The sequence below is a fragment of the Schistocerca cancellata genome, chromosome 4 (assembly GCF_023864275.1).
Source record: "Schistocerca cancellata isolate TAMUIC-IGC-003103 chromosome 4, iqSchCanc2.1, whole genome shotgun sequence".
Taxonomy (NCBI): Eukaryota; Metazoa; Arthropoda; class Insecta; order Orthoptera; family Acrididae; genus Schistocerca; species Schistocerca cancellata.
Window position 1 is genome coordinate 836,664,536 of NC_064629.1, and position 19,701 is coordinate 836,684,236.

The following is a 19,701-nucleotide window of genomic DNA, read 5'->3' on the forward strand; positions in this document are numbered from 1 at the left end:
TGTTGCATTGTTTCATTAGGAACAAGGGACCGATGACCTCGTAGTTTGGTCCCTTCTCCCGCCTTTAAACCAACCAAATAAGAACCTAATGCTGTGCAATTCATTGCTGGCATGTATTAGTGTCGAATCAAAATTCACTAGTGTGCAACGTACGTGTCACCTACAGCACACGGGTTGGAATAGATGTGCCCAGACATGCAGAACTCTGCTGCTGAACAGGGTAGCACAGTGGTTAGGACACAGGACAAATTTCCCTAGAAGAGTGGGGTTCAGATATGTACCTGAGTAGGCTGTGATTTGCCTAAATCACTGCAGGTAATCAGGAGGTTGGTTTTTCCAACAAGGCTATAGGCATTATCCTTCTCTTTCATTGCTCAGTCCATGCAAGTATTTCATCTCTTAAAGTCATCACCATCAATGGGACAGTAAACTCAAAGGTTCCTTTTTGATCTTCTGAAGTTGTGTGTGGACAGATTGGAACTTCCTTGGCATTTTGTAGGACCAGCACAAATTCTAAAGTGATGTGCACAAAGCAGTACACATTTAAATTAAGACAGGATTTGTCCACCCGGAGTTGTAATTTTGACTCCTTGAAGAATAAAATGTTTTCAGTGTTGCACCACATTCACTAACTTTGCAAGCAAATGATTAGTATAAACACCCACTCCACATTCAGTAATAAAATGGTAGTAAAATGTATGCAATTTACTGAGTCCAAACTAGGTAAGTCACTGTGTGGCACTACCACACAGTTAATAACAGCAACTACTGATATTGTCACTTCGAATACGGCTGAACTGGAATGTTACCAAGCTCTAGCTATGGCTTTGTTGTCTAGTGTGTTGGTTGGACTCATTGCTTTTAATTCAGTTAATGAATAAACAGTATCAGATTTCCTGTAAGTGCACAAATAAACAAAAATGAAGTGAAAAGTTCTATAGATTACTGTAGCTGAGAAAAACTGTTTATAATGAAACTGAAAGTTTATTTAGTCATATTTAACAAACGCTGTTCACTGATGCCTATTGGGAGCCTAAATTGATATTAAGAGCAAAGTCCTGTAGCAAATGTGCTTAGAATGAAATGCTCTGCTCCAAAGACTAGCTTGTGAATCCCCATACAGTGTGCATAACAGTGCAAAATTTATAAGTTCTTAGTACTGATGCTCGAAGTAAATCAATGTTTAGCAAACTAAGAATGAAATACAGATAAGTCCCAACTGTGGCTAAACAGAAGTCCCCGACCATTTGTCAAACAGCAAATAAATTCTAGTCCTGACTGGTTAATTCTTGGAAAACTCAAAAAGTGCTCTAAACTACTGAGAAATCAGAAATGTCCATGACACCATCAAGTAGTTATAACCCCAACTGGGCTTCAACAGTGAAATCTTTACAAATGCTGAGGGTACACACAGGAATAATTCTGTGTTCCAGCTGAAATGTGTGATTCGTTCGCCTCGCAGGTTAACTCACCTCCTGCCCCTAGCATGGTTTAAAATTGTCACTTCTGGAGTGTCAAGCTGGCCCATAAATACTCTCAGGCTGGGGTTAAAACAGTTACCTGTTACCAGCCTCAGATTTTGCCCCAGCAGTGATTTCCCCCCCCCCCCTCCCCCTACCCATATCTTTACTGCTGGCTAAAATATAATCACATGAGAGGACAGACACTTTCTTGCTGATTAATTCAAGATGTGCAGTGGATAGTGCACCTAAAATTAATAAAATTATAATTAGCATGATTGCACAGTTTGACTAGATCAACAGTGCCTAAAATTTATTACTAACAAAGTGACACACCTTTCTAATGGAAATTAACCTCTCCTTTCAGAATTTGAATTAAGGGCAGTTTTAATTACTGAAACATCAGTTGGTCCAAAGTAACATGATAAATTATGTAGAACTTATGTTCTACAATCAATGTGTGTTGTGTAAAGTATTATGCTAGCAGAAGTCATTTTGCTGTTAGGTATAGCTGTCTTTGGTTAATTGAATAGCTGTTTGATTAAATTTATATAATATATGTTTTACTGTCTCAGTATAGTGTTGTCAACAAAAGTAGACACCTCAGAAGATAGGTTTCATCTTCCCTTTTATATAAAAAAAATCTGAAACCTTTGATTGTTACTGTCTCAGCCTTGGTTAATATCTCCACTACCATGTACTTCACCATATGATACTTCAGAAATTTACATGGTAGCATTAAATGTCTGGTTTTGAAATGTTCAGCACTTTGTGCTGTTAAAAAGTATGTATGGTGCTTCTCAGTACTTCACATGGTTTATGTGATACAACTCCTCAGATAAGTAACACACTTCAAATACTAGCGCAACTCATGTTCAGACAACCAGTACAATGGATGCCCCAGGCACTCCAAAATTTAACTTTACTGCGTGGATCTCTCTCGTCTCTTATCTGGCCAGCACAGAATGCCTCAGTGCTATACTGAAAGGGTCAAGCAGTCATGTCGCATCCTCTACTTATCTTCTCTTTTATCTGTTTAGAAGAGTATGATTGTTTCAAATTTCTCTTGTTGACTGGGAGTTAGACATAATTTGGGGCAGTGTTGCCAATTGCCTCAGTTGAGCCCCTAGGGCCCTCTTATCTTCCTCTGATGTACATGATAGCTTGATTTGTGCCTATTTTTACATTTTGTGACAGTTCTTTCAGGTCTTAGCATTGTCAGTGCTTTGGGCATCTCTACTTGATTATTTTCCTTATGCCATGGTAAAATGCCGAGATGGCATATACTTGTGGTTAGTAACACCATTCTTTATACTTGCATTGACAACAAGTGACTGACTAGCCTTGTACTTTGGTTTCTTATTCCCATTACAACCAACCAGTAGCTTACCAGACAAGCACTCAAAAAAAAAAAAAAAAAAGGGGGGGGGGGGTTGTTATGCAGCTATAGTGAGTATCACTCTATAGTCAGGAAGTCAGGAGACAGTAATTAAAAGTAATTAGTGTTGCAATGGATCAAGTTTAGATAACTCATTGTGCAACCCTCCAACTCACAGTGGTGAAGTACCAGTGTACTGTGACACTACTTAATAAGGTCAAAAAATTGATCACCTAGGCTCATAAAATTTTGCAAGATCTTTAGCTGGAATTTTAGGCAAGTGGAGAGCTCAGAAAGTACAATACTGAAGGAATGCCTTGTAAAAGTATCCAGACAGTAGCAGGCTATTTTGCTGGTTTCAATCCTAATAGCAGTTTGTATCAAATTTTCGTTCACATAGACAATCTCTTGGTACCTTACAAATGTATTGAAGCAAATCCTTAATAACATGTTGGTCATTGTCAAGGTATTATTTATAATCAGTTATAACAAAATTTTCATTGAAATAAACCAAAAACATAATTTCATGTGTGTGAGAATTATACTACACATTGAAACTGGCATTTGAATTGGCTGTGATGTCGGAGGATTAACAGCTAGACCAGGGATTATACATGAAGAGATGTTATTAATGTACAGTACTAAGTGTAATTGAATTCTTGTTCGTTCCAGAAAAAAGAAGTAGAAATGAGACAAAAACTTGAAGAACAGGCAGATACTGCTTATGACATAAGAGTTACATATGAGAATCTTGTACATGAAGTTGAGTTTAAAACATTGAAATTAACAAAACTGTTTGCTAAGATGACTGATGTCAAACAGGAAATAAAGGATGTTGCTGAAGAATATAATAGAGAAAGGCGTGAGCTTCAGATGGAACAAGATCTTTTGTTAAAGTAAGTCAATAAGATTAGGTCTTTTTCGCATCGTATATCATCATGTAAGTAATTGTTTTGCATGTGTACACATTCGTGGGTATTGGTGTGTGTGTGTGTGTGTGTGCATGCGCGTGTGCGTGTGCGCGCGCGCGCGCGTATGTGTGTGTTCCTAAGAAATACATAATTGTCATCAATCAAAATAAAGGATCCTCCAGCTATGTTGTTGTTGCTGCTATTGTTCAAAGTATCATACCATGTCTTGTTGTTCAAAGTATCATACCATGTCTTATATATTGTTACGTTGAGCATGAATTCATTTTTAACAGATGTTTTAACTGTAGAAAAAGTAAAATAATCTGTAAGAGTAAAATACTTCTATCATATCTTGAACATAGGCTGCTGTTCTGTATACGAAAACCATAATGTATTACTTTCTTTGAGGGTTTTATTTCTTGTGTGACAGAAGAGAAGCTTGCAACCAAATATTTTTTGAAAGAAAAATAACAAAATCAACAAGCCATTTACAAATTAGTGTAGAATATTTATCACATAATTCTTGATTGATTTTTTTATTTGCAGGGAACTGAAGGTGAAATATTTGATCATTGAAAATTTCATTCCTCCTGATGAAAAAAACAAACTTCTCCAAAGAATTTGCTATGATCGTGAAAACAATACATGGGAATTGTTGCCACTAGTACCAGATAACATAGTACTAGAGAAAAGACCTGTTTCAAGCGAAAACGAACGCCGCCCTGTTTCAGATTATGGTCGAGTTGCAATTAAAGTTGGAAGCTGTAGTCGATATCAGGTATTATTCATCATTAGCCTCTGTTTCCTAACATTTTTCTCTCTCATGCATTAAGTAACAGTAATAAAGTTACAAAGACAATCCAGAGTATAACACATTAGTGTAAAAAATATTTAGTCAGTGCTTGGGACTCTTGTTCCAGAATTTGCTTTCCATCCAAATCAGTAGTAATTGTGTAGTCCAGTCCCATCTACTACTAAGAAAAGAGGCCTGAAGACCTGACCAGGCTGGCAGCACTTGTAGAACTTGTTCCCAAGAAACATGGAGGGGACATAGCAATAGTGTACACACCAGTATTCTTAGAAGTGAAATGCTGTCACACCCTTCATACCTGTATGTTAATACCTGCATAGCCCATCTACACATTGAAAACAATTCATAGTGCAATGTGAATAAATATGCATGTCATCTGAATAAACTATTGACTGCTTTGATCCTGATGCTTCAATTTTTTTTAATCTAATGTAGATTGCCTTTTGAAACACTCATCTTGTGCACACTTTGACTCATGTATTCTCTCACCTTTTAAAACGAAATCACATATCACATATACAGAACAGTTCTTCTCAGTTTCCATACTAGCCTTGAAATCCAGTGCCATGGTACACAAGCTGTGGAATTTTCACACAGTTTCTTTTTATTTATATTGTTCATAAGACTGCAAACACTTCTGTCTAATAATACTTTTATCCATATCATCAATGGGACATTTATTGTGTGTCCTGAGATTTGCAGGTGACATTGTGTTGTTTGTAAATAGCCCAGCTGAACTACAGGAAATTTTCGGATAACTTAATGAAGCGATCAAGTGGGCTGGTCTACTCATAATCTCACAAATTCACAGCTCATAAAGCATTTCTTTCAACAACAGGAAATTTCACTTTATAGACAGATAATTTTTATTTTATCACAAATATGACTGTTGCCAAGATGGTGAATGTGACTACATTATATGTGTATTATATTTATTCAGTAATTTACTGTGCAATAGATAAAACTAAATTTACCTTTATCCTGAATGAATTTTTCATTTTGCTGTGGTGTGTGTGTGTGTGTGTGTGTGTGTGGAACAGTTTACCAGATGATATACTCAGTTCATTTCCAGGAAGTGTTAATACATGTAATATCCAATTTAAAAGCAGTGAAACACCAAATGTTGTGGAAAACAGGATACTGGTAAGAAACTTCCTGATAAATTAAAAATGTGTGCTGGAGTGCAGCTTAGTTGGTAGAGCAATTTCCCACGAAAGGCAGAGGTCCAGGGTTCAAGTCCTGAGCGCGCGCACTTCCGTAGGAAATTGCTCTACCAACTAAGCTGCACTCCAGCACACATTTTTAATTTATCAGGAAGTTTCTTACCAGTATCCTGTTTTCCACAACATTTGGTGTTTCAGTGCTTTTAAATCGGATATTACATGTATTAACACTTCCTGGAAATGAACTGAGTATATCATCTGGTAAACTGTTCCACTTCTTTGCTCCTCTACAAGCAAATGAGTATTTACTTACATTGTTGTTCCGTGAGTTCACACTTACTTTCTACTGGTTGGCTTTCCACACCTTATATACCACATCAGACACCTGTCCATCTCCTATATCTTCTCATGCATCCTCACCCCCATATGCCTGGTAATCCCCCTAGGTCTTACCCTTACCATTATCTGTGTGAGTCATGTCAGATGATCAAAAACTGCAAGCAGCAGGAAATTAATGCCCAAACAAAAATCATCTAAAAAAGTAGTACTGGACTTTCTGGTTTCATATAAAGATTGCTCTCCCTCTCCTTCAGTAGAAAACATATTTAATTCTTTATAATTCGTACCCTTGTTTAAGGGTAACAGACCACACCTTTAACAAACAGGGAAAAAGTCAGTGACAAAAAGGGACATGAAAAGTTGTATACCGAATTGTAAACAAAGAAATAGAAATATTATGAGCTTTGTTCAGAAAATCGTGAAACTTTGCCCACAAAATTTTTCTACACTTACCTTTTATTTATTGTGTATGGTCTCCTTCGAAATATTCTCCTCTACAGTTAATACACTGCTCCCAACACCATTTCCACTTCCGGGAGCAGTCTTGGTACTCCTCTTTCTGGATCATGCAAAGCGCTGTTCGCAAATTTTCTTTTATCTTGCCTATCGTTGTAAATCTTTGTCCTTTCAACGCGGTTTTCAACTTTGGGAAAAAAAAAAAGTCTGCAGGGGCCAGGACTGGAGAGTATGGAGGATGAGGCAGCACAGTGATTTCATTTTTTGTGCAACAATTGCGCACCAAGAGGCATGAATGTGCAGGTATGTTGTCATGATAAAAGAACTATGAAGTGTCTCACCTCATTTCAGGCCGTTTTCTTGTCACATTTTCTTATAGGCGTCGCAACTCATCTCAATAGTACCATTGTGTGTGTGTGTGTGTGTGTGTGTGTGTGTGTGTGTGTGTGTGTGTGTGTTTTTCTTGGAGAACCTTTTGCGGCCCATTGTGAAGACTGAACCTTGATCTCAACATCATAACTGTAGACACACGTATCATCACCAGTTATGATCTTCTTAAGGAACATCTCATTCTCATTTGTGCAATCCACAAAGCTCTTCAAAGATTGCAAGACAAAGGTCTTCCTGGTCTTGACTCATGAGCCGTGGGATGACCTAGGCAGCAACATGATGCATTCCAGGCCGCTGTGTCAAGATTTCATGACGTGATCCAACTGAAATGTTACATTCTTCTGTAGTCTCTGTCAGTCAGTCTTCAGTTGGCACGTACAATTCTGTTGATGTTCCTGACATGAGTGTTGTCGGTACACTTCGAAGGATGTCCGCCGCTCGTGGTCTCGCGGTAGCGTTCTCGCTTCCTGAGCACGGGGTCCCGGGTTCGATTCCCGGCGGGGTCAGGGATTTTCACCTGCCTCGAGATGACTGGGTGTTTGTGTTGTCCTCATCATTTCATCATCATCCAGGAAAGTGGCGAAATTGGACTGAGCAAAGGTTGGGAAATTGTACGGGCGCTGATAACCACGCAGTTGAGCGCCCCACAAACCAAAACATCATCAGACTTCGAAGGATGTCCTGAATGCGGGTCATCTTTAACTTCCGTCTAGCCATTTTTAAACCATGTGAATCATTTGTAACACCAAGTACAGCTTAAGCACTCATCACCGTAGCCTCCCTGCATCATTTGGAGTGCCTCTGTAAAGCTTTTCTTGAGTTTCCTGGAAAACTTAATGCAGGCACCTTGCTCCTCTAAGTCTGCCATTTCCCCCCCAGGGGCTCAGCATTTATTTGCTGAGTACGGGCTTGGCGACCCCGGGGTCCTGAGCTGGGGACTGGTCAGCGCCGCCAGTATCCTGTCACCGTAACCCCCGGACGTGCTTCAGCGACCACCGTATGGCGCGGCAGTGGAATGTTGTGTGCTGCGGGGAATGGTAATCTTGGCTTGACCGCCTGGATTGCGAGGAAGGACAACCTCTATAAAAACCCCTCAATCTTCCGGTGTGCTCCGCGCCTATGAGATGCATGGCTGTTGGGGTGGAACAGTCGCAAGCGGGCAACCTCTGGGGCACCTGCCGCACCCCAGTTGTATAAGGCTTACTCAGGCACGCGGGGCTCTGTCTGAGCGGACCTTTAGTTCCCTAGCTGCTCGTGGGACCGCAATGGACCCTTCGACCTCTACATTTCCCCCTGCCAGTGGCTTGGGTGGGCCACTGGTAGGAAAACACACCCCATCGAAGAAGCGACTTCGTGCTGCGAGTCCTCCAGCGCCTGGTGTTGATCGAGATTTATCAGACTGTCGTAACAGAGCACATGCTGATAATCAGAATGTGTTTTTGATTATTAAATGGAAGGAGGGTAGCTTTGAGAGGGTTTCTCCCTTTTACATCCACAAGGGTCTTGAGGGATTGCAGGAACACTTAAATCTGTGAAGCGACTTCGCAATGGGACTCTGTTAGTTGAGACTTCTAGTTCCCGTGAAGTCGCTTCTCTTCGGACAGCAACCTGTCTCGGAGAGTACGCTATCGAGACTGAGCTCCACTCCACTCTGAACTATAGTAAGGGTGTTGTGACATGTAGGGACTTGGTGGATATCCCCACAGATGAGTTAAAATCTGAATGGGCTGATGACAGTATTGTTGACGTGCAGCATATTATGAAACGAGTCGATGGGGATCTAGTCAAATCCGATTCGTTTATTCTCACTTTCAGTTGCCCGAGACTCCCAGAGCATGTTAAAGCGGGGTTCTTACGTTTGCCAGTAAGGCCATATTTTCCCAACCCAATGCGCTGTTTTAAATGTCAGCGCTTTGGGCATACTACGTTGGGGTGCAATGGGATAGCCACTTGTGGTAAATGTGGTCAGCCTGCCCATGATGGAGCCGATTGTTCATCGCCTGTGAAGTGCGTGAATTGCTCTGGGAGTCACCCTGTCTGGAGCCGGGTCTGCCCCATCTATCTCGAAGAACGGAAGATACAGGAGATTAAAACATCTAAGCGCATCCCCTATGGTGAGGCCAAGAAGCTCTTTAAGGCCATGCAACCTCCTGTGTTTACAACATCTTTCGCTTCCGCTCTGAAGAAACCGGTACTAATGGCCACTGTTGCTACGCAAACGGAGGTTGCTAGTGTTAGCACTAATACCTGCGTTTGCCAGTGCACTTGTGCTGCTGCGGTTGTTTTGCAACCTGGGGCTCTCCCTGCAACGTCGGACAAGGCTGTGGTTGCTGACATTGGGGTACTTCCTGCCTCTCCCCCTATGGCGCCTTCTGCCCAGACGAGTAAAGCTCCACCTGTTGACAAGGCTCTGCATTCTAAGTCCTCCAAGACAAAGACGCCGAAGTGAAGGTTTTGCCACCTGAGGAGACTAGTCAGGGTCGGTCCGATGACGAGGCCATCATACTGTCTGACGTCTCCCGTGGGTCGTCGTCGGAGCTGATGGACATTGATGTCGACCGGGGGCGATCTTCTCGCCCCAGGACTAAATCTCCGGCCAGTACAGGCTCTCCTTCGAAGCACAGAGGGAGGGTGAAAGTTCAGCCACCCTAATCACTGGCTCCCATATTACAGTGGAACCTGAATGGGTTCAGGACGCATGTGGCCGAATTACAACTCCTTGTACGAGAGTGCCCTTTGTGCTTATGTCTCCAAGAGACACATTTTCGGGCCACTGATGCTCCTTCTTTACGGGGCTATACCGTATATCGGAAAGATGATCAGACGGGGCAAAGGGTAAAGGGTGGTGTTGCGGTTTTTGTCCATGACATGCACCCCTCATCTGAGCTCCCTCTTGTTACAGACTTGCAAGCAGTTGCAGTTGACCTTCTTGTCGGTCGGAGGCTCAGTTTACTTACCACCTGAGGATGTGATAGACTCTGAGGCTCTCACAGACCTTATTAGCCAACTCCCCCGCCCATTTCTTCTGCTGGGGGACTTCAATGCTCTTAATGGCTCTCCGACTACTTGCCCCAGGGGTCGCATTCTGGAAAGCCTCATGATGTCTGAAGAACTGTGCATCCTCAACTCTGGTGCTCCCACTCATTTCTGTACTGCTTCCGGGTCGTCATCGGCTATTGACCTTTCCTTTTGCTCTCCAGCACTCGCGGATTCTGCTCTGTGGGAGGTTGTTGCTGACCTCCATTCTAGTGACCACTTCCCCCTTTGGATTCGCCTCCTGGATGAGGCTGTGGCATTATCAGTGCCGCCTCAGTGGCACCTCTGCAGAGCTGACTGGACACTTTTCAGCCAACTGGCTGTTTTGGAACACCGTGCCAGCGTCCACGAATGGGTAGACCATGTTACAGCCGTGATCTCCCATGCTGCTGAATTGTCCATTCCACGGTCATCCGGTAATCCCAAGAGGCGTCCTGTCCCTTGGTGGACCACTGAGTGCCGCTCCGCCATCCGAGCCCGCCGTGCAGCTCTGCGCTGCTTCAAGTGCCGTCCCTCAGCTGACAATCTTGCGGCCTTTCGGGTGGCAAGGGCCAAAGCGCAGCGAGTGATTAAAGAGAGCTAACGGCGGTCATGGCAATTGTTCTTGAACTCCATCTCCCACTCCACTGATTCTACGAAAGTATGGGAAGCCATCAGGAGGATTTTCGGGAAACGCAACCAACTACCTGTCACGGCATTGCTGCATCAGGGATGTCTCCTCACGGCGCCGAGAGGCATTGCCCAGACACTGGCCATGCATTTTACGGAATCTACCGCCACTATTAACTGTGATCCAGATTTCTGCCGCTACTGAACTGCCGTTGAGAGGGGTCACTTGGAGTTCCGGTCTCCAAATTCTGAACCCTACAACTGCCCCTTCACAATGTGGGAACTGGATTCAGCGCTGTCTGTGGCTCATGATACTGCGCCTGGTCATGATCAAATCCGGTACAGCACGCTGCAGCACTTGTTGCTGCCATCCAAGGAAGTTCTCCTGAATTGTTTTAATATGATATGGTTATCCGGCACATACCCTGACTCGTGGAGGGAGGCGATTTTGATTCCTCTCCTGAAACCGGGGAAGGACCGAACGCATCCCAGCAGTTATCGAAGTATTGCTTTGACGAGCTGTGTCGGGAAGACGTTGGAACGCATGGTCAACCGTCGCCTGGTTTGGCTGCTCGAGACCAGGCAGCTCCTTAGCCCCTCTCAGTGTGGCTTTCGGAGATGTCATTCAACTGTAGACAACTTGACCCTGCTGGAGGCGGCCATCCAGCAGGCCTTCCTACGTAACCAGCATTGTCTTGGTGTCTTCTTTGACATTCATAAGGCGTATGACACTACTTGGCGCGGTCATATCCTCAATCAACTCCATGAGTGGGGCTTTCGTGGCCGTCTCCCCATCTTCATTCGGTCCTTTCTTTCCCACCGCCTCTTTCGTTATAGGGTTGGTAATGTGCTATCTGATTTGTATGTGCAGGAGAATGGTGTTCCTCAGGGAAGCGTTTTAAGTGTCACCCTCTTTGCCGTCGCCATTAACAGTATCACGTCCACTATCCGGAGTCCTGTCCAATGCTCCTTGTTTGTGGACGATTTTGCTGTTTTCTGTTCTTCCTCCAGTCTTGTCACTGCTAGTCGGCAGCTGCAGCTTACGATACAGCGATTAGAGGCATGGACTGCACAGACGGGTTTTACCTTTTCTGCAGACAAATGTGTGTGTGTTCATTTTAATCGTTCTCGACGTCTTTTTCCCTCCCCTGAATTGCGTCTGAGGGACACCGTTCTTCCTTTTAGCGACACTGTGCGGTTCCTGGGCCTCACTTTTGATTCCAAGTTGTCGTGGTTGCCTCACCTTAAAGACCTCAAGGTGCGGGCCCTTAAGGCACTGAATATTTTGAAGTGTCTGAGCCATCGGTCCTGGGGAGCAGATCGGGCGCGTCTGCTGCAGTTCTATAGGGCTTTCGTCCGATCGCGTCTTGACTATGGTTGCACCGTGTATGGGTCAGCAAGACCTTCGTATCTGAAGATTCTTGATGCGGTACACCATGAGGGTATCAGGCTGGCCACTGGTGCCTTCCGTACCAGTCCCATCCCCAGCCTGTGTGCTGAGGCAGGGGAACCACCACTCGCCATCCGGCGGAAACTCCTCATGGTGCGACGGGTGTGTCAATTCCTTGCCTGTCCTACCTCCCCTGCGTACTCTACCGTTGCCCGACCGCCTATGGAATGTCTCTTTTCCAGTCGCCCCAGGGCAACGAGTCCATTTGGGATTCGTGCCAAGCATTTGCTTGAGTCCCTTGGTGTGGAGCGTGTGGCCCCCCAACGACAAGGTTTTACTCGCCTGCCTCCCTGGTTGCTCCAGAGGCCCAGTGTCCTTTTAGACTTGTCGGAGTACCGGAGGAGCTGCACTCCTGCGTTTGTTTTTACCTCCTTATTTTATGATATTTTAAACCAGCATCCCGACCATGTACCAGTATTTACGGATGGCTCTAAACAGGGGGACTCTGTTGGTTGTGCTGTTGTCTTCCCTAATCGAGTCGTCAAGTTACGGCTTCCTGCGGCGTTTACCATCTTTGATGCCGAATTGTTTGCGATCTTGCAGGCATTGGAGCAGATGCGGTGTGTTCCCAGTCTCAAGTTCCTCCTCTGTTCTGACTCCCTGAGTGCCCTTCAGACCATGCAACACTTGTACCCAGCGGATACGGTCGTCCAGAACATCCATGATGCCCTCCTCCACCTGCAACGGCAAGGGAAGGAGGTTTCCTTCTGCTGGGTGCCGGGGCACGTGGGAATTAGGGGAAACGAACTGGCGGATGTGGCTGCCAAAGATGCATGTTCCCTCCCTCACATTGTTGAATGTGCCGTCCCCCTCCATGCTGTTACCTCCCTCCTGCATTTTCGCGTTATGCATCAGTGGGAAGAGGAGTGGCTGGCAGTCGGTGAAAATAAGCTGCGTCTGGTCAAGGCTACCACGCGGCCATGGCGTACGTCCTACCAGTCATGCAGGCGGGATGAGGTTCTCCTCACTCGCCTCTGCATCGGGCTCAGTCCCTTAACGCATGGTTTTTTACTCCAGCGGGAGGACCCCCCAATCTGCAGTTCTTGTGGCGTCCAGATTACTGTCCGCCACATTTTACTTGACTGTCTTTTATTCTCTGACCAGAGGGCGGTGGTTTCTTTGCCACCGGATTTGCCCTCTATTTTACAAGATGACGCAACGACTGTAGTTAAGGTCTTATGGTTTTGTGTCCTGTCCAATTTGTTGCCTCGGATTTTAGGGAGAGGGTTATAATGTGCTGCTGGGTGACTGGCTCACCCAGGTTTTAGGTAAGAGGTCAGCCAGTCACGATTACCTCCTTGTTTCCCTTCGGTTTCTGTTATCTTTTCCTTGTGTTTCCTTTCCTTTTTATTGTGTTCCTTCTACTCTTGTTTTGCCTCTGTATGTGAGGATTTGGCACTACGTCAGGTCTGTGTCTTTTAGCCGTTCTCCTTGTTCGCTGTTTGTCTTAGTCCCTTCACTGCATGTGTTCCTGTTTTTCTGCGTTTGGGTGCTGATGACCACGCTGTTTAGCGCCCGTAAACTTCAAACACACACACACACACACACACACACACACACACACACACACACACACACACACACACGTCTGCCATTTCAAAATTCCCAAACTCAGTGACACAACGTTCTACTAAATACAGCACTGAACAATAACTAGCGGACATACAATGAAACTCCAGCAGTTACACACTAAACACAGACATTTGCAGGGATGCCAGCTGCATTTCACTCCAACGCACCATTGGCGCGAAATTGCGAATGTTCTGGAATGTTTTGAACAGACCTCATACACATGAAATAAAATAAGTGTAAAGGATACATTGGTCCAGGTCTAAACACTAACATTTCAGTGGGCAAGTCATGTCATGGGGAGAACCTGAGGCAAAATAGATGCTTCTAGAAAGAAAAAGGAGAGAAGGGAAAGCTAGTAAGGATGTTGGGGAGATAAGATTGATGTAGCACTCCCATGACCAATGGTGTGCAGAGGGAGGGTGCATGTGTGTGGGGGAAAATCTCCTTCCACACAAGTCGACAAAGCATTAACAGGGATTGTTGAGGGGCCTTGATGAACAAATTGCTGACTAACCATATCCCAGGCATGTTCTATGGGCAATATGTCATGTAAATTGCAGACCAGAGAAATAGAGCTACCTGTTGGCATTGCAAGAGGACAGTACTCTGCAGCTTTAGATTTTTCTCAACACCTGCAACCTCACACATTCCTGTTGAAATATGGTATGTGGAGTTGTCACAAAAGAACAACAGTGCTTAGAGTTCTAAAATGTCCCTCATGTAGCAGTTGCTTTGCCCTCAGTATGTAGAAGCAAAAATCACATGTATCCAATGACAGCCGAAACCACCAAGCTTGGCATGTATGTTACGCCATCAGTGATGCGAGTTCCTGCATTGCAATCATGACATTAGTGTATAACATATATACATCTGTTACTGTTTGGTGGGAGTTCAGTGAGATTTGTCTCAAAGCACTATATTTTGCCACTAGTCATGTCAGTAACTGTTCATGTGCCAGTTTTTAATACTTTAACATGAAGGTGAAGTATCGCCCAGTTAGTTTTATTTTATGTTGATGAGTGAAATTAGTGGATGGTACCTTCCTGCAATGTTTAATCGCTTGTTGCTGGTATACTGTTTCACAAATCCTCCAACTTTGCCTTTATCTGATCCTCTCCTATTGCTGCTTTTTGGTTCCATTAATTCTGTTGATGTATTGAGCACAGCTGACCCACCCTTCCTCCATGGCTTCTTCCCATCCATTTATCTTTCTTGCAGGAAATTTTTTTTTTTTTTTTTTTTTTTTTTTTTTTTTTTTTTTTTTTTTTTTGTGACACAGAACCCATTAAGTGTAATTGTATAGCATTCACACAGTGTTATGCAGAAAACACAGCTTTTAAGTTACTCTAATGAGTTAGTGAAATGATAAAACTCGCATTTCAGCATACACCCCAAACTTGGCTTGAACAAATTCTTCTAACTTTGCACATTGTAGGTAAAGAAAAAGAACTTATTTCTAGATTCTTCCACATAGATCTCTTTCCACATAGATCTCTTTCCACATAGATCTCTTTCCACATAGATCTCTTTCCACATAGATCTCTTTCCACATAGATCTCTTTCCACATAGATCTCTTTCCACATAGATCTCTTTCCACATAGATCTCTTTCCACATAGATCTCTTTCCACATAGATCTCTTTCCACATAGATCTCTTTCCACATAGATCTCTTTCCACATAGATCTCTTTCCACATAGATCTCTTTCCACATAGATCTCTTTCCACATAGATCTCTTTCCACATAGATCTCTTTCCACATAGATCTCTTTCCACATAGATCTCTTTCCACATAGATCTCTCAAACACAACTGACTGAAATATTAAAACTTGCAGAAGATAATTTAAATCAGGTTTGTTCACCGATCTGTTTGTGTCAGCTGGCTCACGCTCACACCACAGAGTGAACAACCATCTGGCTTATGGTGTCATATGATGGGGAAAGGGTTGGTGAAGGGAGGGAGGGTGGGTTTGGAACAAGATAGCTTTGCACCAAGCCTTACATCTACAGCCATTAATATCATCTTATATGGAAATTTATCACTTCACGATGGTTCACTAATGCATTTAATGGCAAATTTATTTTTTAAGACTGTTGTAGTAATGAGAAACAACAGTGAGTTGAAATAGCTCTTTAATATATTGATGAAGTGAGGAACATGGGGCAGCTATGTACAATAAAAATTATATTTTTTATGAGTCATGCAACTCTGTGATGAATGCTGTTACAAGACGAAATTTAAATTGACAAACTCATTTTTCATGACCATTTTATTTAAACAAACATAAAACCAAAAAATGTCATTGAATATTACTTATTTAACTTTTAACTAAAGCATCAATATTGGTACTTTTTGAGCACTGCGAATTTGAAGACAAGGTTTTCAGCTGAATTCTTTCAGTGAGCTTCTATGGGTAGATTTCATTCTCTTCAGTGTTGAAAAAAGCTGCTTGCAAAAGTATGTAGATCCGAACATCGACATAATCAGAGCTGTGGACTTGTAAAGTCATGGAAATTTATGTTGAGGAAAATTCTTGTAAAGCCTGCAAGACTAATTTTGGTATTATGGAAAAAAAACACACTGGTGTAATATTCTACAATATTTACTATTTATTTCACACTATCATCAGGTACAAAGATATTTACCTTTGTACCTGATGATGGCATAACAGCCGAGCATTGGTTTGTAGAATAAATATTATAGAACATCTCACCAGTGTTTTGTGTGTTTTCATTTTACCAATAATTGATGAAAGAGTCAGTCAGTTCAGTTTTGTTGTGAAACTTACCTCACAGCTGCTTGACACTGTAGGTCTAGAAGTTGTAACACATTGTTGACATCAAATGAAAAGGGAAGAGAGAAGACATTTAACTCTCCAAAATCGTGGAAATTAATCTCAAGTTTAGGTAGAAGATAAATCGGTCCATTTTGACACTGTTCAAAATTCTGCTCTGCACCTACTGTTAAAGATGACAATGTAGATAAATGAGCAATGATCCTATTTCCTCGCTGTCTGTTCCAAAAAGAGTGTTTCATCTTAAAGCTCTGGACACGATCATACATCTCTGAAATTAACATATTTTTAGCATGCAATGCTAAATTCTAAACATTAATATGGTGAATAATGTCATAGAGGAAGACTAAATCTCTGATCCTCTGTTCATTTTTCAATTCTACTACAGACATACCACTTATGCCCATAGATACATCTGTTTCCCTACAACATTCAAAAAAATGTCTCAAGGACTTTACCTCAACTTAGCCAGAGTGTTTCATTGTGATATGGCACATCACCCAGATGGAATTTGTTGTATGAGTGGCTACACTCATAACTTCCTTCGTGTTCACACTCTTAGTACACGGCCAACCATAGCCACTGTGGCATCTGTAACCACAGAAGTGAGATTCTCCCCAACACACACACACACACACACACACACACACACACACACACACACACACACAAAAGAATATCTGCCCCTGTTGTATCTTTCATCGGAACCAAGTCCACTAATTCTTCTCTGATGAAAGTAAATTGGTGACTGAGCCATTGTAGAAATGTCTTTGCACTCATACAGTGCCACAGAAAATGCAATAAATTTTTTTTTGTAAGAACCATTAGCTTATTTGAGACATTATTAATGATTTCTAGACTTCTGCATTGATAGTTGAACGAGAGATAAACTGCCTGAAACTCTTAAAGTCTCTTAGGTGCTATATGCTTAGCTGCAGATACTAAACGTATCTTTATAAGCTTTCTTCAGTGAAACTGTGCAATGTTTTGCCAAACTGAAAAGTAATATGGTTACTTGCTCAAACTACAGATTAATGTGTTGAGTGCTGCTCCTGACAACAAAAATTTATTTTCGTAGTGAAACTGTAGGGGAAAATTATTCAGTCATTTATTTCTCTCCTCCCGTGTGATAACACTTACTCTGGTCCATCTCTTAAGAGTGCTTTCTTTAATTTTTGCATCTCCACTTTTCACCCTTTACCTTCAAAATGTCCCTAATCCTTTGCGTGTAATGCATTGTAATGCCACTGTAAAGAGAATTTTTTTTTGTGTGTGTTCAAAGGTTTGAAGTGCACTAAACATCTCAACACCATCGCACCCATAAACGTATAGGCATCCTGAACTAACGTGTTGTAAATCTATGTTTGTGTGTCTGACCTTCATTTTGAAGTATCTAACCCAGCTAGCATGCTGCTTTTTAGTGATTTAAAAGGAGCTACTCTCCACAGTAAGCACTGTGCCGTAAGTATCTACCGTATTTACTCGAATCTAAGCCGCATTTTTTTCTGGTTTTTGTAATCCAAAAAACTGCCTGCGGCTCAGAATAGAGTGCAAAGTAAGCGGAAGTTCTGAAAAATGTTGGTAGGTGCTGCCTCAACTAACTTCTGCCGTCGAATATATGTAGCGCTACACAGGTTTGCTTTGCAGGCACAAAGATAAATACTGGGAACAAAACCTCTGCGTCACTAAATAAATTTAAAAAAAGGTGGAAGACGAGCTTTTTTCTCCACCCCGAGTTTCAAGCACTGCATTTTCATACATTATCCAACGAAGTAAATACAAATTCCGTACTGTTCATCTTCGAATGTAGCAGCATTTCAATGTACTACGAAAATTCGACTGGCAGGACTGTTTGGGATGTTTGTCAATATGGCCAACTCTTAGTTCTGAAATTTTTCCTACCTGTGAGAAGAGATGGTGGCTAATAGAAACTTTTATGAATTGTGAATCACATGCAGTATTCTCTTCACCATAAGAATAATACGAATATAAACATTTTGCCATGTATTCTTTCGTGTTTGATGCTATCTCATTGAAATCCTGTCTGCCGAATAAACTACGAAACTAGTGTGAGACAACAGCAAACGCGGAAGAATATACATATCATGTCGCATTTATATTCATATTATTCTTATGCCTAATAGTGATACAGTCAGAAATGAAGCACAGCAATTAACTAGATTTTTAAAGCTAAGATGACTCTAATTTCCGTGCAGAATGTAATGTACAAAAGAGGCATCTGCAAAGATTTTCAAACGGAGAAAATTTTTAGCTAAACTCTCATTGAGAACATCTTCTATCATACGCAGTCTCTTGCTATTGTTTCGCTAATGAGACAATTCCTCTCTCTCTCTCTCTCTCTCTCTCTCTCTCTCTCTCTTTCTCTTTCTCTCCTTTTCTTTTTTTAGCGGCGGTGGCGTGCACAAAAGCAAGCCATGCCGCGAACGGCGACAGGCCGTAAACACTCATTATCAGAATGCGACAAACAATGCATGGCACAGTACAGTAATGCAGTTTCAGCTTATAGTGACGTAAAAACCTATAACAAAGAGAACGGCACTTATCAGATCAAAGAAAATTAAGCAATCGATTCAAACCTGACGAAGCACATGAAAAAGGAAGGTTACCCGTATAAATACGGACGGAGCGCCTGACAAATAGCAATGGCTACCTGGTAAAGCTTAACTGCTAAGCTTACGACTCGGACCAAACTACTGTAGCTGTATCATAATCCATTCGACCTAAATTGTGACTCATATTACAATGGACCAACTTTGTTTCGATTTGGAGGTGCGGCCTAAAACTTTTCTCTCCCCTTGAATTTAGAGTCTCAAATTTCAGGTGCGGCTTAGATTCGGGAAATTTTTTTTCCTTGATTTCGAGCCTCATTTTTCAGGTGCGGCTTAGATTCGAGTGCGGCTTAGATTCGAGTAAATACGGTACACTCGCACCTAAGGCTATGCCGAATGTAGCTATAGTCATGCCTCTGAAAACTTTCCCTGCACTATTTAATTACATCTGACTGCCCAATTTTACTGCAAGTGCTTGGCCCCAGGTTGCGAGCGAGTGTGAGTGCTCTTGCTTGCCTAGCCACATCCTGAACAGCCCTGATTTAAGTTATATGTAGTTGGACAACATTCATGGCTTTACCTCCTACCTGAGTTTTGACAATTTTTGTCATCCAATTGCTGCATTTAAAGACTTATTTTTTTATGTTGACTGCATTTGAACACTGCTACCTGAGTTTTGACAATTTTTGTCATCCAATTGCTGCATTTAAAGACTTATTTTTTATGTTGACTGCATTTGAACACTGCAGCTGCCCTGTGCAA

The 19,701-nt window shown here is 42.4% G+C and overlaps 1 protein-coding gene across 2 annotated transcripts in view; it reads left to right on the forward strand.

Moving 5' to 3' along the window:
• The window catches only part of LOC126184918 (kinesin-like protein KIF3B), a 157,791-nt gene that overhangs the window by 125,490 nt on the left and 12,600 nt on the right, over positions 1-19,701 (forward strand). For both annotated transcript variants that reach the window (XM_049927584.1, XM_049927585.1), the window contains 2 exons: positions 3,511-3,734; positions 4,296-4,527. In XM_049927584.1, the coding sequence (XP_049783541.1) occupies positions 3,511-3,734; positions 4,296-4,527 (456 nt within the window). The remainder of the gene's footprint in view (positions 1-3,510; positions 3,735-4,295; positions 4,528-19,701) is intronic.